The sequence below is a fragment of the Homarus americanus genome, unplaced genomic scaffold (assembly GCF_018991925.1).
Source record: "Homarus americanus isolate GMGI-L3 unplaced genomic scaffold, GMGI_Hamer_2.0 scaffold19318, whole genome shotgun sequence".
Classification (NCBI taxonomy): domain Eukaryota; kingdom Metazoa; phylum Arthropoda; class Malacostraca; order Decapoda; family Nephropidae; genus Homarus; species Homarus americanus.
In genome coordinates this window covers 3,543,900-3,569,597 of record NW_024732238.1, presented here as the reverse complement: position 1 = coordinate 3,569,597, position 25,698 = coordinate 3,543,900, and the positions used below count along the sequence as shown (strand labels likewise).

General features: G+C 46.3%; 1 protein-coding gene across 1 annotated transcript in view; it reads left to right on the top strand.

Moving 5' to 3' along the window:
* The first annotated feature begins 4,958 nt into the window (after window positions 1–4,958).
* LOC121868324 overlaps window positions 4,959–25,698 on the top strand; it is a 65,987-nt gene continuing 45,247 nt past the window's right edge. The window contains exons 1-3 of the mRNA XM_042368807.1: window positions 4,959–5,301; window positions 5,804–6,000; window positions 6,280–6,532. Of these exons, the coding sequence (XP_042224741.1) occupies window positions 5,845–6,000; window positions 6,280–6,532 (409 nt within the window). The 5' untranslated portion in view covers window positions 4,959–5,301; window positions 5,804–5,844. The remainder of the gene's footprint in view (window positions 5,302–5,803; window positions 6,001–6,279; window positions 6,533–25,698) is intronic.

Sequence of the window (25,698 nt, the reverse complement as noted above, 5' to 3'; positions counted from 1 at the left end):
GCGAGGCGAGGGGAAAGAACGACTCGTAGCCTCCTCTCTCTCCTGACACACACACACACACACACTCACACACTCACACACACACACTCACACACACTCACACACACTCACACACACACACAGACACACACTGTTAACATCTCCGTCACACTCTACTGACAACATAAAAATACTCGACATTTCCTGGGATCCTTAACATCATTTACGACTCGACAAACACACGCAGGGAAATCCTCTCAGGCGGTCGATCATCTCTTGTCAGTGAGTTAGGGAGGGCGAGCAGCAGTGTTGGGGGCGAGCAGCAGTGTTGGAGGCGAGCAGCGGTGTTGGAGGCGAGCATTAGTGTTGGGGGCGAGCAGCAGTGTTGGAGGCTCTGACATGTTATTTTGTTCCCTGAGTTGAGATACCCTGCGTGTTCTGACTAGATGTAAGCAGATGAGTTAACTATCTTCGTCACCTCTGCTACCACTATCCCTGCCACCACTATCATCACTATCCCTGTCACCTCTGTCACCACTACCATCCCTACCACTATTGTCACTACTATCCCTGCCACCACTGCCATCACTAACCCTGCCACCACTGCCAACCACCCTCGACCTTGTAGAAGAATCAGGGTATGAGAGAGAGTATCCGTGGTGGGGGGGGAGGGGGCAGGTCACTGATGGCTGGAGATGGATGCTTCCCCGCCCTTTGTTATGGCGTCGTTGAGATTCACTCTCTTGTTACCCACCAGCGTGACGTATGAAGTCTTAATTGTCGGTCACCGGGGGGGGGGAGTGTTCGTCGGGAAAGGGTCGGGTGGGAGGGTGTTCGTCGGGAAGGAGAGGTGTTCGTCGGGAAGGGCGTCGGGTGGAGAAAATGATGTGGTTAATGGGAATTACTGTAGGTGTGCTGGAGAGACTGGGGGAGGGGGGGGGCGAGTTCCTCCCCCCCCCCTCTCCCTATTCTCCCTCATTTCCTAGATGCCAGGTAGTGCCTCGTACCGCTCAAGACTGTCACCTGTCGCGCCGCTGTTTTCACCCCTGGCGACGGTAGAGGATCTCCTGTGGTCAGCAAGAATGTGTGTGTGTGTGTGTGTGTGTCCCAGAACCTACGTCACTGGAAAAAAAAACATCTTCAGTCTCATTCAAATCATTCTAAAGATTCGGCAATTTCTTCACCTCATATCCATTATTAATCCACCTGGACCCACTAATTAGTTATTGTTATATGTGTAATGATGTACACGGTGTAAGTGTTCATATTTGCTTAATTACAGCATTGGGAGTCAGTGAAAGAGCAGTGAGTGTTTCCCCGGGCACACTCTTGTATCTCTTTATGTTAATATTATTCACAACACGTGGATGAATGGGAGGAAAAGTAGGTGTCTGTTACCCCCCCCCCCCTCTCCCTCCCCCAGGGAGAGAGAGAGAGAGAGAGAAAAAGGCCCCTCAGTTACCTTCCCAGACAGGTGGACAAGGAGCACCTCACACTTTTGAGTATCAGCGTTGTGTGTTCCTTGTGATGCTTCTTGATAATCATGTTTACCCGTGCGGCTCTGGCCGACGTGAGGATATTTATCTACTTCCTCCTGTGTTGATGTTTGTCTCTTTCAAGGTTTTAATATTAGTTTATCTACGTTTTTTTGTATAACAGGTCACGTGGCGTTGTATATCAGGTCACGTGGTATTGGTCGTAGAAGATGTTGTATTAATTTTGGTTGGGAATTTTTAGCGTTCGTAAGTTCGTTTATTACGACTTTTCTCTGATACTTTCTCCTTTACCGTGTGTGCAGGCAGGAAGACGCAGGGCACATTATCAGCTACAGTTAGTCATCATCTTTGACCCTCACTCTCCTTCTCTTTCACGGTAGGTAACGTTCCTCAGTAAAATATAAAAACATGTCCAATAAGTTAAAACACCAAAGATAGAATATAAATTAAATTAAAGGTAAATAATCTTTTAAATTCGAAAGCTGTTACCCGGAGAATCTCGTTTATGATGTGGATAATACAGACGAAAATGGTGTTAGTATAACTCTTCACCCCAGCCTCACTGAGTCCTCATAAACACAGTCATTTAAGGCAGTAGGTACCAGCCCCCACGTGGTAAGAATGAGCGTCTTAGCCATAGTACAAGTGACGACAAATTGTGACCTTCCGGTATGGTGGTGCGTCGCTCTCCCTCAAGGCGCTCAGCTGTCTCCCTCGATCATCTAAATTGCGTGAACTCTTCGGCGAGGAGAGTTCAAGAGGTCTCCAATAGGGGGGAGGACCGGGGACCTTTGATCACTGTAACACTCAGCGGTGATCATTAGAGAGACAACTGTAAACAACTAACACGAGCGGGTTGAGAAGTGGGCGGGGTATAATTGTAGGTTATAAAAACGAAACCCCCTTTTTTTTAAGTCTTTTGTTGTTGTTCTGTCACGTGGATGTTGTTATTAAGGGGTTTGAGCTGTTTTATGTGAGGCTGACGTAGACTGCAAGTGTAATTTTCCAGGATGGTTGAGGAAAAAACCTTCTAAAATTCTTTGTTTTATGGTAAGATAATGGATAGGATTCAAGTGTTTTATACAGTAGAGCAGCCAAAGCCAAAACTCGGAACATTTCTGCAGTATATAGTTTGTGTCAAATATACCGAGTTGTTGTTTTTAGAGCGTTAGTTCGGTAGTGCTTGAAGGTCAAATCTATTTTTTGTGGAGACGACAACGAGGAGATGCTTTGCTAAGATCATCTCTCATGGCAGCCGTGCACGTCCAGGGTTCACGAAAGTCATGCGGCCAGACGACTTACAACCACGCGCGTGTACCTCTCAATGTACATTACTCGCAATAGCCATACACTCTGGATTCAAGAAAGCAAAGAATTCACAAGATCACGACAGCTATGCGCACACGTCACACTAGAGTCATTTAACAACCTCTAGTTTCAATCGCCACAACTGTAACTTAGGTAATGTTCCACGAGAGGGAGAGTGGGTGTGTGTGTCGAGGGTTACAGGTGCAAGACCTACATAACCAAAGCTAACCATTACTTAGACTGCCAGGGACATAAGGACTTTAAATGAACGGGTAGGATTTCGTCCACTGTTGTCCTGGTGGTGGAATACTGTATAGACTCCTTTGACCCAGTGGAAATTTATCTGATAAGGTTTTGCCGAATTGGAAACTGTTTTGTCGGATTTTGTTTGGCGGGAAATTGTCCGAGGGCTTTTTGTGTCCAGTGGGAAAATGTCTTACGGTGGGATTTTGTCTGGCGAGAAGTTGTCCGATGTTTTTTGTCCAGTGGGAAGGCGTAATTTGATGGGATATTGTGTGGGCACCGTCACCAGGCTGTCGCTGGAGGGGGTGACGTAGAGGAGTTCCCCAGGGCCAGTATCCCGCGGCGTCAACAAACAGAGCTGGTAATAAGGAGAGGATGGTGGGTTGTTGAGCAAGACTGTGATTGTTATTTGTGTAGAAACAGGAAACTCGTCCGGAATTCATATCATCATGTGTGATTTAGTGATTTAAGGAATTGGCGGGAACGATGCAGTTATGCGATTGTGTGTGAATTTATAATGAAGGTAAGTGTGTTGGTGATGTATGTTGGTGACGACACAGAAGTCGAGTGCAGAACTGACTGGGTCTCACACACACCAGTCAGGTCAGGAAATGCGGACACTGGGTTTACTAATCACAGCCATTAAAAACAATACATAGGTCATATGGGAACAAAAAGGAAAGTAGTTAAGTATCATCATTGTTATTTATAGGTAAAATATTCTTGACGCAAACTCTTTTTACCCCCAAGTAGTCAATATCCCGAGGCCCACATACACCAGTTTACGAAAGTGCGAGTTTTAACCTTTATTTTGATCAGTATTTCTATGTCGTAACTTAAGCCACATCATCATATTTCATATTTGTGGAAAAATTTACGCGTGCCGAGCCCAGTGACGAGCGGGTGGCCACTGACAAGAGGAGGGGAGACAAAACAGTGGTGGTTATGGAGCCGGAACATCCACAGACAGGTCCAGTGGTCAGTTTCACTCCCAGGTTTCCGATAATTTCACTTTTCATTTCTAAACTTGTTGACAGATCGAGTGTACTTAGGGTAAAGGTTTAGCAGACGGGCGCCACTTTTTGATAGGATCTTTACGGGTGTGTTAATTTCACTTAATCAAATGGAAACACGTAGACTTAGAAAGGAACAAATTGAGTTAATATTTAGGCAAACAATGTAAACAACATAGACCGAGCCAAGGAAGCTATACCATCTTGTAAACAAATGTGAAGGGAGGAAACTAATTTATTGATCTTGGTTTTCTATAGAGGTTTTTCTAGGTCGTGATTGGTGTTTAGAGAGAGAGAGAGATAACCCATAGAAATAATGTAAGAGTCACCTGGATATACTTAACCCAAATAGTGGAGTTTGTTAGCGGTGTGTTGGTGTGTGGCGAACCGTAGTCGTTGTGGTGTTTGTGTTGTAGTGTGTGTTGTAGTGTGTGTGTGTGTGTTGTTGTTGTTGTTGTTATGGGATAATGGATGTGTGTTGCGTTTTTGTTCTGTTATGTTGTTCAGTGTTTTGTTGTAGTGTGGTGTGCGGGTGTGCGGTGTGCGGGTGTGTGGTGTGCGGGTGTGCGGGTGTGTGGTGTGCGGGTGTGTGGTGTGCGGGTGTGTGGTGTGTCCATACCATTCATGAGTATTTCCCTTATACCTATGTTGTCTTCGTCTATTTTCTATCTGGTATTCATTATCTCTCTGTAGTTATCTCTATATTTACTTATGTCCACATCAGCGAGGGTAGACATAAACCTCCCTAACCCACCACCCCCACCCCACCCCACCCCCCCACCACACCCACCACACACCACACCGCCAAAAAGTACAGTTTATTTAATCGTATTTTTTGTTTTGTTTTTCAGGAATAAATAATTACCCGTAAGAAGACCCAACCATCGCCCTACTTCCCTACCACACCAAAGGACCCCCCACCACATCAAAGGGACCCCCCACCATTGAAGGGACTCTCCACAACACTATAAGACTCCCCTCACCAAGGTCCACCACGATCCTACTCGACCCCAAGACCTCCTTTTCAATCCTTCAAGAGATCGTATAGGACTCCTCTGCTCTGTCATCATCCCAAGGCTTCCACGACATCCAGACGCCCCATAGTCCCATCCCAGAGCCCAGGACGTCTTAAAGAGCATCCGGGAGGAGGAGGAGGAGGAGGAGGAGGAGGAGGGGCAGGGCAAGAATCATGGTGGCGTTGAGGGGATACAGGTCTTCAGCCACTACAGGAGGGAACTAGACCACACCGCCACCAGCTGAGGGTAAGGGAGGTTAATTAAGTGGCTTAGGTTAGGCTAGTTTAGGTTAGGTTAGGTTAGGTTAGGTTGAGATTTAAGCTATAGTTTGACTAAATCATTGTGACTTACGGCTGTCATTTTCCTGTAATCTGTGAAGTGTATCGAATTGTTTTAACGTAGCCTTTATGAGTAACTGTAGCCTTTATGAGTAACTGTAGCCTTTATGAGTAACTGTAGCCCTTATGAGTAACTGTAGCCTTTATGAGTAACTGTAGCCTTTACGAGTAACTGTAGCCTTTATGAGTAACTGTAGCCCTTATGAGTAACTGTAGCCCTTATGAGTAACTGTAGCCCTTATGAGTAACTGTAGCCTTTATGAGTAACTGTAGCCCTTATGAGTAACTGTAGCCTTTATGAGTAACTGTAGCCTTTATGAGTAACTGTAGCCTTTATGAGTAACTGTAGCCTTTACGAGTAACTGTAGCCTTTACGAGTAACAAGGACTGATTTCTTTGGGCGTCACCAGCAACTAGAGTGGTCGTCGTCCTCGCCTTCGCCTTCGTCAGGATGCGATTGTTCAGGCGGCGCAGCAGTGACCCTGCCCCACGCCTCGTCTCCCTCTCCCCCCTCAGGACTGACCCCGTGTACGGCGACACCACCTCCTATAGCGACGCTCCTCCGGTGTGTGCCGCGCGCCCCCCAGCACCCACACCCCTGTCCCAGGTAGGCTAAGGGAGAGCTTCTGTCGTAATGTTCTTAGTATGGTCTTTTGTTTAGTCTATCTCTCTATCTCTCGGTGTGCTTTCTCTCTCTTTTATCTCTATCTCTCTTTTATCTCTATCTCTCTTTTTCTCTATTTATTTACTCTCACAACCTTCAGTTAATGTCTGTGTCTCGCTGACGATGAGACGAGTTTACAGGTGTAGTGTTACGGGAACTTTGTCATTAACTAGACTTAATGTTGAACAATAAACTGATGGTTGAGGTGTGGACGTGTGGCAGGACGATGGCGAGGAGGAAGACGTGTACTCCACGGTGGACGGAGACGATGAAGAAGAGGACGTGGAGGAGGCGATCTACTCCACCCTGGACGAGGTGCGGGGAGGCCCTCAGGTGATCTACTCCAGCGGCAGCATCAGCAGCTCGGCCGGCGTCGTCACCAGCTACTACACCGCTGTGCCTGCCCTGGTGGTGGAGGAGGTGGTGGCTGGTCGAGCACAGGCCCCCGACACGCCCTCTACCGCTGCCAAGAAGGGTGAGTACAGTCCTCTGCACTTTTGTTGTTCCTTATGCCCAGGACCCAGGTATTCCTAGTGTGGCTGTAGTTTTATTTATCAAAGTGTATTGTTATATAAGAGAGAGCATCAAGTTAAGGTCATGTTTTAACGTAAAATCGAGGTTATTTTAGCCAGGAAGATGTGTATGTACGAACATGTTGAGTATCGGACCCCAGGTGATGTATATACTGTATGTTGGACACTCCATTACCTACTGTCTTCATTGTCCAGGCGGTGTTGGTGAGGAGGTAAGTTATTGATCTCTTGTTTATTTTATTTTTATTGATGTTTGTTTCACTGTCCACCTCACCATAGTTACTCCTTATTTTTTTGACGTATTTGGGTTAACTCAAGACAGTATGAGATCCCTTGCACCAGTACAACTCACTTATCCTCGAACGTAAATGGAATCAAAACCTTCTTCCGCCAATGATGTATAATTATTATGGCGTTTATTGTTCGATGACCTTTATTTAGGTAATTGAGGCTCTTTAAATCCTGTCGTCTAACTTTCGAAAAGAGAAATTCCGACCTTCCCGTGGCCGCCATCATTACCACATGACCCAATTACCAGATCGTCACAACCAAGTTCAAGTTTTATGAGCTGTTAGGGACTTGTGTCTGAGGTGATTAGTCTCTCCCTAGGTTAATTACCGCCCCCTACCTGCTGCTCTTCCTCCTGCTGCGCCAACGTCGGTATAGTAATGGGTATGTTTGTCTCTCCCTGGGGTGAGTAACCACGAGTACTTGTCCCCTGTCTGCCTCCGTCTTCCTTCCTTCCTTCGTCAAGTTGCTGCATTTTCGTCATAATAGTAATGAGGTATCGTCAATTTTCCCTGGGCTTGTTAACCTGTCTGTGTTTCTCCCGCTATCCCTCCTCCTCCTCCTACGCCTACGCCTACGTCGGGTACACGAATTAGTATTTACTGTCCATGGGGTCTGATCATCCACCAGTTCCTGCTTCACTTCCTCCACCTGCTGCTCCTAAGGCAGTGTCTTAATTAGTGTGGGTAACATGGTGTACCTGTCCCTTCTCCACCTCCCTCCTGCTGCGCCAACATTAGGGAGTCCACTACTACGGGTTCTACCTGTGCTAATTATCAATAGTACCCCCAACTCTACGTGTCGTCTTCGTCAGCGAGTAACGTGGTAATGAGGTGTTTCTCCCTAGCTTGATTACTACCAGTACCTCCTCCTCCTGCTGCTGTGCCTACACCAGTGAGTCAATTAGTAAGGGCCTCATGATCTTTGTGCGTGTGTGGGGGCTGATACGACATCCTTTCCAGCATAATAAGATGTATGAGCAGTGAATCCCTCAGTGTGTTGTTGTTGTTGTTAATATTAAGTGACGTATTAAGTATTTTATTTATCTTCTGAGAGTTATTAAAGTATATTATCATGCGTCTCTTAAAGCAGAGAATGAATTATATATTATTGTTATTGTTGTTGACACGGGAATAACGAAGCCTTCCTCCTGAACAATGACAGGGAAGGAAGGAAGGTACAGTATATAAGGGACGGGGGAAGAAGGCGCCAACAGCATCATTATAATCGACTTCCTGCCCGTAATAGGCCTCTTGGATCCTTTTAATTTAGCCATCATGTTTATAGCATCCTGGAACACAATGGGAAAGGCGGGGAAGTGAGGCAGCTTGTGTGGAGAGTTACAGCATCGTCTGGAGGGAGTTGGGTCGCACTTTACGGCCGAGAAGAGGATCACAAGCACTGTCGATAGGGTGTTGGAACTCCTTAGAAGACCCGGAGAAAAACCCACCTATGTACTTATAACTGTTCCGTATTGTTTAGGGGTTTAATTGGGTTTGTTTTGGGAATGGTGATTGTTTTTTTTTGTTTGTTTTTTTTTTTTCATTGGCATCTTGTAGTTAATTTTCAGAATATAGAAATCACAATACCTGAAGCGTTGTAACAATCAGACGTCAGGTGATATGCTAATTGCCCGGGTAATAAACTAACTCACAGCGTATAGTTAATCACCTGTAATGGCAGTATGCATGAGGGAGGTAATCATTGGTCAGGAGCAGGGGACGTAAATCACAAAGTTAACGAAGATGAGGAATAATTGTTATTGTTGTCTTAATGACGAGGGGTGTGACGGAGAGAGAAATGGATTTGGACTCTGGTCAACTTCGAACCCCACGTACCCTGTTTTTGTCTCTTGAACCAACGAACCAGCAAACCAACACGGTAGACAAAGGATATTCAGTCTTAATGCTCAGTGTGATAAGATTCGAACCCATGTATTTAGTGTTTGGTCTCACGAATCATTGGGGTAGAGAGAGAGAGAGCGAGAGAGAGAGAGAGAGAGCTTTGTCATCTTTCTGATCAACTTAAGATAGGATTCGAACCCATGTATACCGTGTGTGTGTGTGTGTGTGTGTGTGTGTAAACATTAGTGGAGTCTCAGACGTGGGGCCATTTGCGGCTGTGTATAAATAAGCAAGTTATATGATCACGATTTCCCGCCACCACATCCCTCTACCCCCCATGAGGAGCTTTCCCTTCCTCCTCCTCCTCCCTTCCTCCTCCTCCTCCCTTCTTCCTCCTCCTCCCTTCTTCCTCCTCCTCCCCTTCCTCCTCCTCCTCCTTCCTCCTCCTCCCTTCCTCCTCCTCTAATTCATCTTCCTCATCCTTAACTTCCTCCATAAACTCTCCTCATTTCCTGCATCTCTCTCTCTCTCTCTCTCTCTCTCCCTCTCTCTCGTGTTTACTCCTAGTATTTCTTTCATTTTCCTAAGTCTGGATTTATTGTTATATTTCTAGTTTATTCCTTCTTCCGTCGTTTGCTTCTTTCGTTCTCTATTTCCTGCTCTTTATGTCTTCTTTGTTGTGTCTTATCTTCCTTTGTCTTTTTTATTCTCCCTCTCCTTTACCCTCACCTTTCTCTTATCTCTCCCCCTCCTTCCTTCCGTTTTTTTCTCTCTCTCTCTCTCTCTCTCATTCTTGACCTTCCTTTCCCTCTCCTCTCTCCCCCCTTTCCTTTTCCTCTCCTCTCCCCCTTCCCTTTTCCTCTTCTCCCCCTCTTCTGTTTCTCTCTCCTCCTTCCATTTCCTCCTTCCTTCCCTCTTCCTTCTTCCTCCCCTCTTCCTTCTTCCTCCCCTCTTCCTTCTTCCTCCCTCCGGCACCATCAGGAGAGGGAGTCCATTTCCTGAGGGTGTCGGTGTAGGAGTGATGATGAAGCAGCCAGGGTGGTCTCCAGGGGCTCCTTCGACACCTGAATTTGTCTTGCTTGATTGTGGCTGTGAGAGAGAGAGAGAGAGAAAGAGAGTCTTTAATACACCCCCCTTACCGTGCCAGCCCTCTCTTGCTACACCCTCGATCACTCTTGTGTAACGTGTTTATAGTCGTATGATGAGCTGGTGTTCAGAGGTCATGACTTGAAACTGTTGTTGGTGTGTTGATGACGTGTGGATGTCACTTTGTTTATTTAGCTAAAATATCTGCCTTTACTGACGTCACTGATGATTGTTTTTGTTTTTTTTTGACGTCACTGTTGATTGTCTTTTGTTTTTGTTTTTACGTCACTGTTGATTGTCTTTTGTTTTTTTTTGTTTAGTGCGTGAGGGAGAGTTTATGGCATTTATTGCTTCTACTTGTGTGGTATTGTCATTCGTCTCTCAAAAAACGATGACAAATATGACAGGTGAGTTAATGAGTTTTGGCAGACACAGGTACAGGTACAAATTCACGTATTAGTGCATGTACAAAGATTCCATTATAACACTGAGTGAACATCATGTACAGAACACCTTGAGTTGTCTCCCTGTTAGGTTAGATTGGGTTAGGTTAGGTTAGGTTAGGTACAAGCGAAGATCACTCTCCCAGGCGCGCACACTCGTTACAGCTCCTACTTGACTGCGAAAGGCAATTGATAAACATCTTAAGTGTAAGTTATTAAGTGGTTTGAAAGAGCTGGAGATAAGTCCCCCACATGAGTCTGTCTGTCTGCCTGTCTGTGTGTGTGTGTGTGGGTGTTTCACTGTTGCGTAACCCGGAATTAATGGCTGCTTGAAAGTGGAAATAATTGTGATTAATGTCGGTAATTATTCCTTTACAACTGCATTTTTTGTAATTAAGTAACGTAAATAAGTTGGATTACAGGTGAGGTGTTTTTGTTTACAGGTGAGGGATTTTTGTTTACAGGTGAGGGATTTTTGTTTACAGGTGAGGGATTTTTGTTTACAGGTGAGGGATTTTTGTTTACAGGTGAAGTGTTTTTGTTTACATTGATTAGGTTACGATAAGTCCTGGGGGGAAGAAAGGGTTATGATTGTCTCACACTCTTGGTTGGGATTTAATTCAATTATTTCTTTTGTCAGAGAATTTGTTAGTAAGATTAGTAGATTAAATGGAGGTTGTAAGGAGTGTCAAGGTAAACTGTTGAGAGATGAGGGGGACAGGTGAGGGGGACAGGTGAGGTAGACGGAAGAGCTATAGAAAATCGAGGGGGACAAGTAAGTGAAGTTGACACGTGAGGTAGGCTGAAGAGGTAGAGAAGTGAGGTAGACAGAAATGGTAGAACATTGAGGGAGACAGGAGAAGTAGAGAGGCTGAGGGAGAGAGGTGAGGGAGAGAGGTGAGGCAATACCAGGTAGGAGGGGGTCGGGGGAGGTACACAGTAGATGCTATCAATTGTCTGCCCCAGCCAGTGCCCTTTTCTCCCCTCCCCCCGACCCCTACCCTACCCTGCCCTACCTTCCCTTCCCTACCCTACCCTACCCTACCCCTACCCTACCCTACCTCTACCCCTACCCTACCCTACCCTACCCTACCCTTTCCTTCCCTTCCATCCAAAAATGTCGGTAACTGAGCTATTTGAACGCAACACAACACACGACACGACTTCAAGAATGTGGACTTGTAATCAATAAACATTCTAAACATTATCTTATGTACGATTAGATTCCTCTTCCCGTTAGAGTGATGGTGGCCGGACAGGTGCTGATCCCCTTATTAATAGCATTCAGCAGGTAGTGGGGGGAGGGGGGTACTTAATCCCCTTGGCATGATGCTGGTCTGAAATTTAAGGGGCTGTTTTACCTTGACGTGAGCGCAAGATAGAGAGGCCGCCAGGTAAGAGTTGTCACATGCAATACTTTAAAAAACCGGTTATTGCTGTACTGTGACTGTCATCCAACCTTCTTCCACCTCCTCTTCCCCCTCTCTCTTCCTCGGTCTCCTCCTCTGGGTGGGAAGGAGGGTGCCGGCAACCAAGTCATTTACGAGGCTCTGAAACCGGTTCCTGTGATAGTGGTCGGCTATGGGTGTGTGTGTGTGCGTGTGTGTGTGCACACAGTATTTAGTGCTGCTATACGGGGTGATGGACGGCTGCTCTCGGGGGGGGGGGGGTTGATTACCATCCTATAATTAGCGTAGTAGTGACGTTCAGCTGGACTTGATTTCTCGTCCTTGTGGTATTTAATATAACTCTATTAATGGCGACTTTTACTTTTCCTTCATTACCTAACCTAACCTCAGGGGTCAGCCGCCATGTTGCCTCTTGAGATTGTCACTAGTGAGGTCAGATGTAGCTAATCAAGGCCTCTAGTGTCAGCCATACCACCATTTTTATCTTCATCCATCCTTATCTTGATCTTCATCCATCCTTCTCCTCACCAGCCTGAACCATCTCACACTTGTTCATCGAGGCTGTTCACCACCTGATCTGAATGGTGATCACATCAGCTGAGCCAATACCACTATCTGTCAGGTCGGCCAGCCTTATTTTTTCTCACCCTCGCTGTGTTTCATCTCACTTGATTCAGCGTCCGTACGTGTTTAGTGTCGGTGTTGAGTGAGTAAAGGTTTGAGTGTTCTTGGTCGTCGTTTGTGTAGCGTCATTCATAAGCTACCGGGTCGTCCTTGTCACCCCCGGGTCGTCCTTGTCACCCCCGGGTTGTCCTTGTCACCCCAGGTCGTCCTTCTCGCTCCCGGGTCGTCTTTTTCGTCCATGGATCGTCTTTTTCGTCCCCGGGTCGTCGTCCTCGCCCCCGGGTCGTCGTCCTCGCCCCCAGGTCGTCGTCCTCGCCCCGGGTCGTCCTTTTCGCCCCAGGTCGTCCTCGCCCCGGGTCGTCCTTCTCGCCTCGGGTCGTCGTCCTCGCCCCGGGTCGTCCTTCTCGCCCCGGGTCGTCCTTCTCGCCCCGGGTGTGTGTGTGGTTCACTTCACGTCTAGTACCTACCGTGGATATATGTCATCATCAGAGAAACTCGTTCTTGTTATTAAATTTGATCAGAGTTGCCACAGGGCTGAGGCTTTCTTCTGTCTCTTGCTCTTCATTCCTTTATTTGTTCTCTTCCCTGTTCTCTTTTCCTTCCCTGTTCTCTGTTCTTCTCTGTTCTCTACTACTTTGCGTTTATCTGTAATGTCACCGGTATGTTTGGACTTGGCATTGAGAATTGTTCATCACCAGTTTACTACCGAGTGTGGTAGCTGTTGGGAGGGGCGTCATATGGTGACCACCTACCCTGACAGTGGTGCCATTCACGTGGCACTATGAGAGGAGAGACTGATGGGTATGTGTGTGAAGGCTCTCTCTAGTATAATGCGGAAGCTTCTACCTCTGACACCCTGCTTGGAGGCTCCTCGACACTGAAGCTTCCTCGAAACCTAACCTAACCTAATCCACAAAAATAACATTAAAAATACCTTCTCACACTAACACACTATATCATTACTACGCACGTTCACTTAACCACTAGATACTCTTAATAATTTTGTCTCCTAACTTAGAGAAACTTGTATGGTTAAGGTGAAGTCTCAGTATAATTTTAATTCCATTTGACAGTATTTTTCATAATTTCACTTAAATTAATAAGCTCGTTCTTTTGCATCTTTGCTAGTTAGGGATATCGATCGTCAGCCACTGGTCCCTGGGGTGTTGCAGGGAGGGTTACCTTGCCTCACAGGTAATTGAATAAGACGCCACGTTTTTACCTGCCACTTCCGGTGTCCATTTTCCCATGAAATTTAATAATCATTAATGTTCAAGTGTCTAATGAGATACTTATTGTCTCTTCACCACAGCATGACACACAACCCACCTTTCTCTTCTCGCTTCTCTTCTTCGTAATTTCCTTTGCGCTTTCTCCGTCTCCTTGGCTCCTTCACCCCCTTTACTTTTCCTCTCGGTTCCTTCACGCATTTCTCCTTTGTTCCTTCACCTTTTTTTTCCTATTTCCTTTCACTTCCTTGATTCTTTTCTCCCCCCCCTCCCCATTTGTCCTTTCCCTCTCCCCCCCCTCCCCATTTGTCCTTTCCCTCTCCCCTCTTTATTTATACGTGTTGTTTTCCTCTTTCCTGTTTTAATTTTACTTACTCATATTTTTAGTTCTGTCTACGTAGTTTTAGAGTCTTACATTTTATTATTTTTCTCTGTACATTTTGCCATTGATTTCTACATAGCTTTAAATTTATCTGTATTTTGATTTTCTTTATAGTTCTGTATTTTTAGGCATCTCTTTATTTTGTGGCATTTTGTCTTTTTTGTGGCATTTTTTCTTTATTTTGTGGCATTTTTTCTTTATTTTGTGTAATTTGTCTTTATTTTGTGGCATTTTTTTGTGATTTTTTGGCATTTCTCTCTACATTATTTCCAATTCATTTTCTACACTTCCTCTTGTGTCTCTTTGTTTATCATTCGTTCTCTCTTATTATCTATATATAAACTTTCCTCTCATAGATAAACAGAGAGAGAAGGAGCAGAGAAAAAAAAATCCCTTGTAAATTATTCACTCGTCTTGATGGAGATTAATGACGTAATGTCTGCCTCTGCTTCACGTTCTGTCTGCCTCTGCTTCACGTTATGTCTGCCTCTGCCTCACGTTATGTCTGCCTCTGCTTCACGTTATGTCTGCTTCTGCCTCACGTTATGTCTGTCTCTGCTTCCACGTTCTGTCTGCCCTGCTTCACACGTTATGTCTGCCTGCCCTCACGTTATGTCTGCCTCTGCTTCACGTTATGGCTGCCTCTGCCTCACGTTATGTCTGCCTCTGCCTCACGTTATGTCTGCTCTGCCTCACGTTGTCTGCCCTGCTCACGTTATGTCTGCTCTCTGTCGCCTCTGCCTCACGTTGTCTGGCCTCTCTGCCTCACGTTATGTCTGCCTCTGCTTCACGTTATGTCTGGCTCCCCCACGTTATGTCTGCTCACTGCCTCTGTCTCACAGGTGTCTGCCCTGCCTCATTGTTATGTCTCCTCTCACCACGTTCTGTCTGCCTCTGCTTCACGTTATGTCTGGCCCTCTGCCTCACGTTATGTCTGTCTCTGCTTCACGTTATGTCTGGCTCTGCCTCACGTTATGTCTGTCTCTGCTTCACGTTATGTCTGCCTCTGCCTCACGTTATGTCTGCCTCTGCTTCACGTTGTCTGCCTCTGCCTCACGTTATGTCTACCTCCTACCTCACGTTATGTCTGCCTCTGCCTCACGTTATGTCTCCCTCCTACCTCACGTTATGTCTGCCTCTGCCTCACGTTATGTCTCCCTCCTACCTCACGTTATGTCTGCCTCTGCTTCTTTCCTCACGCTATGTCTGCCTCATGCCTCACGTTACAGAGGTCCACGTTAATTAACAAGCCATGTAGTAGCTCGTGATGGGGAGGAGAGTGTCGCGTCGTGATCCTACAGTCATAAAACAAGTCACACTTATAATGGACTTGACGGCACTGCACCTCTCTGTCACGAGATGGCGGTATAAACGACCACGCGTCTTACGGTATTGAAATTAAATGTTTGTTTATGTGTGTGTGTGTCGTGGTATACATAGGTCTCATGCATATATATACGTGAGGGAGGATAGACGTGTGTGTGTGAACAAGGCCAAGGATAATACACGTGATTTAAATGTATACACGGCCATATGAGATGTACGTGATTTGTATGTTAACTAAACCACACATGATGCACGGGGCTCGACAGCTGCTGGTAACCACAAGTGAACATTAAAACACAAACGTCTCAAGTGCTTTGGTGTTTTCACGTCTTCCTGGCAACAAACTCAAGTAGCTTGTGTGTGTATTCCTTCACTAATATGTGTTTATTTGCTTCGTGTGTGTGTGTGTGTGTGTGTGTGTGTGTGTGTCTGATCATACACGTTTTTCTGGATCTAATTCATCCATGTAGCGTGAATGCACCTCTAAATGTATGAATGTCGGTGCCAGTTTCATTCATACGTCTTGAAACATCGTATGGAATGAAACTTCAAACCAACGAATTGATTCCTTCGTCCATGTCTATATTAATCCCATCGCATAACCCTCATTCCCTTCACATAACCCTCATTCCCATCACGTAAACTCTCATTCCCTTCACATAACCCTCATTCCCATCACATAACCCCGCATTCCCATCACATAATCCCGCATTCCCTTCACATAACCCTCATTCCCTTCACATAACCCTCATTCCCATCACATAAAACAACAAACCCCCTTAAGAAAAACCGTAGATAATAAACAGTTGAAATAGCGCCCTGAGGACTCAAGTGTTCGTTCCTGCCGGGTGAAACATCGACCTGTGAAACAATAAATTCGATCTCGCCGATTGAAACATCAGACCGAGTGTAAGAAGCCACATATTGGTTCATTGTTTACAAATGACGTCACGTGAAGTTCTTGCAGTTTCCGGCCATTATCTCGTCTCAGGTTTGTTTTTGGACGACTACCCCCACCCCTTCCTCGTCCCCCTCCACGTACCCCCTTCATTTCCCCTTCCCCAACCCTACCCCCACCCAAAACCCACCTCAGCAACTCCCACTTACCCCACCCCACCCCACCCCAATTCCCCACCCCATACACAACACAGCTACGGTAAGTCCACATTCGTATCCAAACGCCCAACATGAAAAAAGAGAGCGAGGCATTTTATTCCCAAGTTTATGAGGAGGTCGTCGATCTGGCAGCTGTATTGAATTTTATAGACGTTATATAACTCACCTTCGGGTTATGGGTTCCCTCCACGGGTATATTATAGGAGTGGAGGGAAGCGGAATGTGGAGGGAAGCGGAATGTGGTGGGAAGCGGAATGTGGTGGGAAGCGGAATGTGGTGGGAAGCGGAATGTGGAGGGAGGCGGAACGTGGAGGGAAGCGGAATGTGGAGGGAGGCGGAACGTGGAGGGAAGTTAATATGCATACGTGTAGGACAGGTACAGGTGTATACAGCAGATGACCGCCGTTAGACTATTGTGGTCAGAGATGGAAAGTGAAATGGGATTATATTTTAGTATCCATTGTTTTTTGTTTGTTTTTTTTAGCTTTTTTTTACTTTTTTTTAATTGAACAGACTTTATTTTACGTTTTTTTTTACTATGTTTTACCATTTTTTTTTGCTAAGCCGTATGTTGTTTGTAAGTAATTTCCATTTTGAATATCGTTGTTTTGTTTATGTTATCCACCTACTACGTATGCAAGAGAGAGGGGGAGGGGGGGATATTTATTGATTATCTCGTGTTCTTGCTATGTTTTACCATTTTTTTTTGCTAAGCCGTATGTTGTTTGTAAGTAATTTCCATTTTGAATATCGTTGTTTTGTTTATGTTATCCACCTACTACGTATGCAAGAGAGAGGGGGAGGGGGGGATATTTATTGATTATCTCGTGTTCTTGCCCTCCCTACATCCTTACCATCACTCCATCATTACCTTCCCTCCTGTTTATCCTACCACATCCTCCGTCCTTGCCCTCCCCACATCCTTGCCCTCCCTACATCCTTGCCCTCCCCTACATCCTTGCCCTCCCTCCCTCCGTCCTACTCTTACCATCCCTCCGTCCTGTCTCCCTACATCCTTGCCCTCCCACATCCTTGCCCCCCTCCGTCCTGTCTCCTCCCCACATCCTTGCTCCTCCCTACGTCCTGCCCTCCCTACATCCTGTTCCTCCCACATCCTACCATCCCTCCATCCTTGCTCCTCCCTACATCCTGCCCTCCTCACATCCTTGCCCTCCCCACGTCCTACCATCCCTCCATCCCTACCATCCCTCCATCCCTACTCATCCCTGCATCCTTGCTCCTCCCTCCTCCATCCTTGCCCTCCCCTCCGTCCTTGCCCTCCCCACATCCTACCTCCCTCCGTCCTGCTCTCCTCCATCCTTGCCCTCCCTCACGTCCTTGCCCTCCCACATCCTTGCCCTCCCACATCCTGCTCATCCCTCCATCCTTGCCCTCCCTGGTTATCTCTGCTCCCTCCCTCTCCGTCCTTGCCCTCCCTCCATACTCAAAAGACTGATAGCAGATTACTCCTCCCCCACCACACGGTGGAGAAAGTATCGAGGGGGTAAGGAGAAGGAAGGGGGTTGAGGGAGGGGGTAAGGAGAAGGAAGGGGGTTGAGGGAGGGGGTAAGGAGGGGAAAGGGGGCTAAGATTGGCTGAGACAAAAAATTCGGATTCGTGTCTTGTAGTTTTCCCGGAGCCTTTTGTGACTATACTTGAAGAATTTGATAGTTTGTGTGTGTGTGTGTGTGTGCGCGCGTGTGTGCGCGTGTGTGCGCGCGTGTGCGTGTGTGTGTGTGTGTGTGTGTGTGTGTGTGTTTACTTTGCAGTCTTCAGAAACTGTTGGGGAAATTCATACCTTCAGGGAAATAGTTGCTGTATCCTCACATTACCAGTAAGAGGGGAAACTTAACGTAAGATCTATTGACAATCCGAGACCAGATACTTAACCGCTGGCCTGCCCACCACCACCACCACCACCTGTCCGCAGCCACAGCACCACCGTGACCGCAGGCATCATCCCGACCGCAGGTGGTCACCCCAAAGCACCTGCCATATGTCAGGGACCAGGTGCTTATTGAGTATTTTCTCATTGGCTGATGAAATAGTGGTTGGCTTTTCTTACTGGTTGATAAGGTGTTGTATGTAATTGATCAAAATAAGCTTTCATCACTGCTTAAGCTTTTCATCACTGTTTAAGCTTTCATCACCATTTAGTCTTTCGTCACCGTTTAAGCTTTCATCACCATTTAGTCTTTCGTCACCGTTTAAGCTTTCATCACCGTTTAAGCTCTCATCAGCAGTTTGTGTACGCTTTCCTCGCCGTGTAAGTGAAGGCTACGCGGTGAACTTGACAGACAGACAGACAGACAGACTCGGGTGAAAGTTTTGGTCCAGGGAAAATATGACTCCAAGTATATGTTAAATATTATTATGATACTCGTGTAAAACTTTCTACAGCTGTGCCTCCTGTAGACGGGTATACAGTGAATGGCGCCTACAGGAGACAAGAATGGGTTGGGTTAGGTTAGGTTTTGGGTAGTTTTCAAAGGGTTGAGGTGAAGGATTGAAATGTATAGTGTAAATTTGGGGGATTTTCGTCAGGTATTATTGGTGCTCTCTCTCTCTCTCTCTCTCTCTCTCTCTCTCTCTCTCTCTCATATAAGCCGTAAACTGAGAGAGAAAGCGAGGGTGTTCTCTGTTAGCTGTTTCCACCATCTAGTTTATAAGACAGCGAGTAAAAATATTATTTTATCGACAACAGTAAATATCTCGCCCCGGAAATTTAAGATGAGCTTCATATTATATTTTTATAGCGTGTGGGGTGTACGTCCCTCCCTCCCTCCCCCTCCCCCCACCCTAACACCTTGTACTCCCCCCCCCTTCATGACACCGTGTACGTCCCTCCCTCCCTCCCCACCCTAACACCTAACACCTTGTACCCCCTCTCCATGACACCGTGTACTTCCCCTGCCCGCCTTCCTGACCCCAGGGCTCGTGAGGGTCAGTTTAGCCTCGCCCAGCCAGGGATCGTCATCATTAGTGTCAAAAATTGTTGGTGTGGAATAGCTCGTTCTTGTCTCGTTTTCCTGAAAATAACAGGACCAGCGGGACATATTTATGGCATTGTTGACAGTGACTGTTTGTGTATATTGTTATTTGTTACAAAAAGTCGAGATATTTTTACATTTACATTTTTTATAAACTCTAGAGTAACTAATTAAGGATGTGTTCTTAGTGAAATATTAATGAAATTTACATCTCGCTGTAATTGAGCAATGTGTTTTCCAGGAAGTGTTTTCTCAAAATAATTTTTTTTTAAAAAGTTTTAGTTAAACAAGAAAATTCTTGTGGAAGATTTATATATAAATATTTTCTGAAGTGTTTACTTTGGAGAGGAAACTACTAAAACAGCCCAAAAGTCTTGCATTTCTAACTTGACCTGACCTGACCCAACCTTCCCTCAGGCTGGCACATCCTACCACATGACCTTAAGAAAAACTTAAAGAAAAAAAAATCCTTCCTCCTGCAGGATCCTCGTGTGTTTACCTCAAGCTTTCCCAAAATTATGTGACAGCCGCCACAATTTTTTCTCCTCGTCGTGATCGTAAACACGGGGCATTACTGGGTGCCAACACAACCACCAGCGATCCTTGTGGTCCGAAGAGTCGATGTAAAGATGATTTAAACGATCTATTGTCGAATGGGGTGCCTCTTAAAACTGGGTGGTTCTAATCGGCGCCACAGAGGGTTCACTGGGGTTCAGGAAGGTTCAGGATGGTTCAGGGATGTTTAGGAAGGTTCAGGAATGTTTAGGATGGTTCAGGAAGGTTCAGGAAGGTTCAGGATGGTTCAGGAATGTTTAGGAAGGTTCAGGAATGTTTAGGATGGTTCAGGAAGGTTCAGGATGGTTCAGGAATGTTTAGGAAGGTTCAGGAATGTTCAGGAGGGTTCAGGAATGTTTAGGAAGGTTCAGGATGGTTCAGGAGGGTTCAGAAAGGTTCAGTGGGACATCAGGAGCGCGCTACCTCTAAGTCTCGCAGCTCTTAAATAATGCAGGCGCGAGACAGCCGAGGCCGAATGCGAGATAGAGTCGAGACCAAAAAAGTGCAAAACTAGAGAGACTCCGTGATGTAGAATGGAGACCAGAGGCAGGTCCAGGAGGCCAGGAGATGTACGAGAGGCGTGAGGGTGAGACAGGTACTGGCATAGGTGAGCAGCTTGGCCTCTGCAGAACAAACTATTACTGCTACCACAAAATATAGGTGAGGTATGTGTATTGCTCTCTCTCTCTCTCTCTCTCTCTCTCTCTCTCTCTCTCTCTCTCTCTCTCTCTCTCTCTCACAAACAGCATCACGTGATTCAACAGACAAGATCAGTTAAGCCTTTGTGTCTGTGAACATAACTCTCAAGTCTGTCAACATTTGCACGAACTTGACACCCCCTCATCCCCCCTTCCTCTCCCATGTGTGTGTCAAGGTGTTTGTCTGTGTCAATGGCGGCGTTTTTGAGGTGTGACTGCAAGACTACATACAGTGGCGGGTATAGTTGGCGTCGCCTTTACGGGGGACGTGAGTTGATCCCAAAACAGGATTGGATTATTTTGGTGGGTTTTTTTTTTGTCGTTCTTCTGGGTGTGTCTTCCTGGTTCCTCTTCTTTCTCCTTTTCTTCCTATTCCTTCTTCTTTCTTCTCATTTTCCTCCTCCTTCCTCCTCCTCCTTCCTCATTTTTCTCTTCCTCTTCCTACACCACCAGCACGTCCTCGCCTCGACTCCCACGCCATCACACTTCTCTCCACACCCACACCTCCACCCCAAACTCCCACACTACCACCACACCCTCACCTCCTCTCCATCATGCTCCCACGCCCCACCACCACGCCCCAACAACCCCACCACCAACACTCCTATCACCAGTAGAATAAGCCAAACAGCGTCACCCTACCAGACTGGAGACGACGCCATAAAACTAGCAAATTTCACACAATAGAGCGAGCCTCCCTGCGCCATAATGCTCAGTACACGAGACGCCATTACCAGGGTGGGCGCCTTCTGTTATTGCCAACTCGGCGTCGACCCCTCTTGCCTGCACCTTTTAAATACACAAATTATGCAAAGGAAGAGGTGGTGGTTGGGCCCCGGGGGACTTGTCTAGGAGGGCGGAGACGCTAGGAGGGAGAGGAGTGAAATTTCCTTACCTTGGTTATGGCTTGTCGAATATTAAGAAGGTAAATATTTGCCAAATATCTCTAATGATTCGTAAGGTAAATAAACCCCAAATTGTGTGGGATTGTGAAAGATTGTTGAGGTTAGGTTAGGTTTCAGAGCAGTTTGAGTGTTTGTGTTGACCCCCGCGATCAGTCCTCTCCACCTTGTTCTTATTACTCACAGCTGTTTAAGACGTCTGTTTCTCTCAGCCTAAGTCGGTGTAGCGGAAAAGAGTCTATTTATTAGCGGTGTGTTTGTGTGTGTGTGTGTGGCGTTGGTTTGTTTATAAAGGGGATCCGGTACTTTAAAGGGGTGTTTAGGGGTGGATGAGAGATGACTGAGGAAGAGGAGAATAATGGCGCGAAATTCATTCTCTTCATCCCTTATCCTTCCAAGACGTAAGCCTAAGGTGGAGGTCAATAAAGTTGTGAAATCCGCCCCTGCCAAGCTAACGTATATAAATGGGGCTATAAGAGCGTGAAATCCCCTCCCAAAACAAAAGCGAAGCGTCTCCCATCTCTATAGTGAAGGTGTTAGATCCAATACCACGAGAAGATTAAAAACAAAAGTATCTATCCTTCCCAAAGAACCTTATAAGTTAAGAGGCAATAAGGGCGTGACAGTCATCCTTCCACAAAAACAAAAGCGAAGCGTCCCACCGCGGTAGTAAAGGGTGTGGGATCCGATTACGTTACGAGTTTACAGACAGTTAGATCCGTTTCCTACCTTCCCTACCTTCCCTCCCCCTCCCTTCCCCTCCCTTCCCCCTCCTCTCCCCCTCCCTTCCTCTTCCTCCCACGGGTGACGATCAAGAGGTGTCACAACGGCGGGCTGATGTAATGTATATAATGCCTAGTGTTTTTAACGTCACTCCATAAAGCAGGTTCGTTTCCTGTGACGTTTTGACGTAACCGAGGGAACTGAGACGAGTTTTACGATGCTCTGTACTACGAGTATGTATAAAAAAAAGGCGACAACTGTTGGCAGAAGGCTGGTGAAGGTTCGTCTGGCGTAGAGTTCTTATATATGAACGAAAGGGGACGCCAGGCACTTGATTTGCTCGTGCTGGCGCTATCCCCCCCCCCTTCCCTCTGGTGCTGTGACTTGTAAGGATGTGAGGGTCGAGTTTGTGTTATCTGAGGGAGACTTAAGAAGAGGGAGAGAAATAGATAGATAGATGGAGGGATGAGGGGAGTCGGGACTTGTCTCTCCATACATACATACATACATACATACATACATACATACATACATACATACGCGCACGTAAACACAGGTAAGGAGACAGGTGTGTGAACCAGATGGCGACAGGATCAATATATAGTGACAACAACACCCAGATCAATACAGTGTGCCCCCTCCCCCCGCCAGATCCCCTCCTCTTCCCCTCTCCCACCTCCCCTTTGAACCATAACGCCACCAGGTCCACCACAGTTAATTATTAATTGAACCTAAAAGGATTCCTAATTACTCACCTGGCTGTACTAATTACTCACCTGGATGTACTAATTACTCGTATGGTTGTACTAATTACTCACCTGGCTGTACTAATTACTCACCTGGCTGTACTAATTAACTCGCCTGGCTGTATTTATTTGTTTAAATTGTATAAGGATTTGCTGTAGATGAACCTTGTCTGTAAGGAACCTGCTGTAGAAAGTAAGATTGTTTTTCATGTAGAGCTGAGAAGAAAAACAAGCAGTGTTTCCAGAGGTATTGTTTTGATTATGTTGGAGGCAGAGGAAAGTTGTTCTTGGTATGGTTAGGTTAGGTTAGGTGAGGGAACAGGGACTAGTGTCTGATATATTTTCTTATAATATTTAACTCTAATGGACAAAGGAGATTCATTTATTTCCTGTAGTCTGTCAGAGTAATTTAGAAAAAAATATCGGGTATTTTTTTCTGGTGTACGAGTATTTTACTTAAGTCACTTTGATGTTTCTTCAATTCTCCAGTTTGGGGAAATTTTAACTTTAGAACTTTTTTGAGGATCCGGACCGAGATTCGTTCCTGGCGATAGTTCAACTCTGCCGGAAAATCAACTCAATGGTGTGGACCGGATTGCCAGTTTTTATAGCGTTTATATTTCCTCGTTGATAAGTCAATGGGGATCGATTTTCAACACCCGGTGTCCATTTCGTTCTGCGTGAAGGCTCGCTTTTACACCCGGGACACAAGAGCGAGTTTTAGGTATAAAATGGCATGATACTGCTCCTCAGAGGCATTGTGGGATGTTACTGTCTTGCGGTGGTCGTGCCATTTGCGGCTATTATTTATTTAGCAAACAAAAGAGTCACAGGAGGTGTTGTGAAGGCCGGGGAGGGCCAGGTGTCTAATGGCCTGTGCCGGAAACTGCCTGGCCGTGCTCGGCCGTGTGTTTTCCCCGCACGTGTTGTACAGCAGCCACAAGCACACGCACACCTGATACAATATGAACACGGTCACAACCACGTGTGTACCAGTACCCACTTTAAAACCTGAATACACACGGTAAGCACACACACACACACACACACACACACACACACACTAGGAAAACTATAATAACTACTCTTCAGTGTTTACCTCTATGGCTTCCAGGCAGCGTAATGCTATAGTGACTCTACTAACGAGAAACACCTGACACAACAACATGACACCTGACACAACAACATGACACCTGACACAACAACATGACACCTGACACAACAACATGACACCTGACACAACAACATGACACCTGACACAACAACATGACCACAACAACACCTGACACAACAACATGACACCTGACACCTGACACAACAACATGACACCTGACACAACAACATGACACAACAACATGACACAACAACATGACACCTGACACAACAACATGACACCTGACACAACAACATGACACCTGACACAACAACATGACACCTGACACAACAACATGACACCTGACACAACAACATGACACCTGACACAACAACATGACACCTTTATATCGTTACATGACTGACAATAATAAACAGCAAAAGTGACCATTTTTAACACAGTGACAGAAGGTGGTATCGAACCTGTGTTGTCCCGTCTGGTGACTGTCGCGTGTCCACCGAGTTACACACATTAGGATTAGTTCTTTTAAATCGTACGGTAATTAACCCTTTGTTGACAGGGATAAAGGGGTGAAAGGTTTAGATATGTTTCATTGTTTAGTGTGTGTGTGTGTGCGTGTGCGTGTGTGTGCGTGTGTGTGTGTGTGTGTGTGTGTGTGTGTGTGTGGAGAAAGAATGTTGTTAGTCATTCTCTTGTGTGAATATGCTTGTATATTTACCGACGTGGATGTATCCTTGACTTATGTGCGTATCCTTGACCATGTGCGTATTTGCGATCGCTATAGTACGGCCACTGTTTTGTGTATTCTCCATGTGTGCGTAACCTTGCTTACACACAGTCTTAACCATGTGCGTGCATATTTGTGATCACATGTGTTCCAATGTTTAACCGTCGTGTGTATCCATATGAAGGTGACTTATACATCATGTGCGTTTTCCCTATAGTAGTGTGTGTGTGTGCGTATCCGTATGTGCGTAACTGTACTTAAGATCGTGAGCATGAGAGCGTATTTCTTTTCTGCGTATTGTTTTGTGTCATGATGTTGGGTTATTAAGGGGAGGCGGACGTGGGCGTGATTGTGCGGGCGTGGGCGTGGAGAAGGAGCCGCGGGTACACACCACTGCACTCCACCGCCTCCTCTAATTGCTCACCAAGATGAAAGTACAATTAATGGGGGGAGATGCACCACAACATCAAGCCCATTGTGGAGATCCCCATCCCCACCCTAAACCCCACCCTACCCTCAACCCCACCCTACCCTCAACCCCACCCTACCCTCAACCCCACCCTACCCTCAACCTCCCTCAACCCCACCCTCAACCCTCAACTCCCACCCTACCCTCAACCCCACCCTCCCCACCCCACCCTACCCAACCCCACCCTCCCTCAACCCCACCCACCCCCCCCCCTCAACCCCAACCCTCAACCCCACCCCCCCTCACCCCACCCTAGGGTAAGCTAAGCATTGCACCGTGTTGTCATTCTCCTGCAGGTGTTAATGTCATACTCAGTGACCTGTCAGGGGCGAGTCACTCTTGATCCAACGTTGATTCAGAGGCTCCAGTCACTTTCTCGAGCAAAATAATAGACCAAGTTTATCACTTTCATAACTCTGTGTTCACTCGTTCGTTTC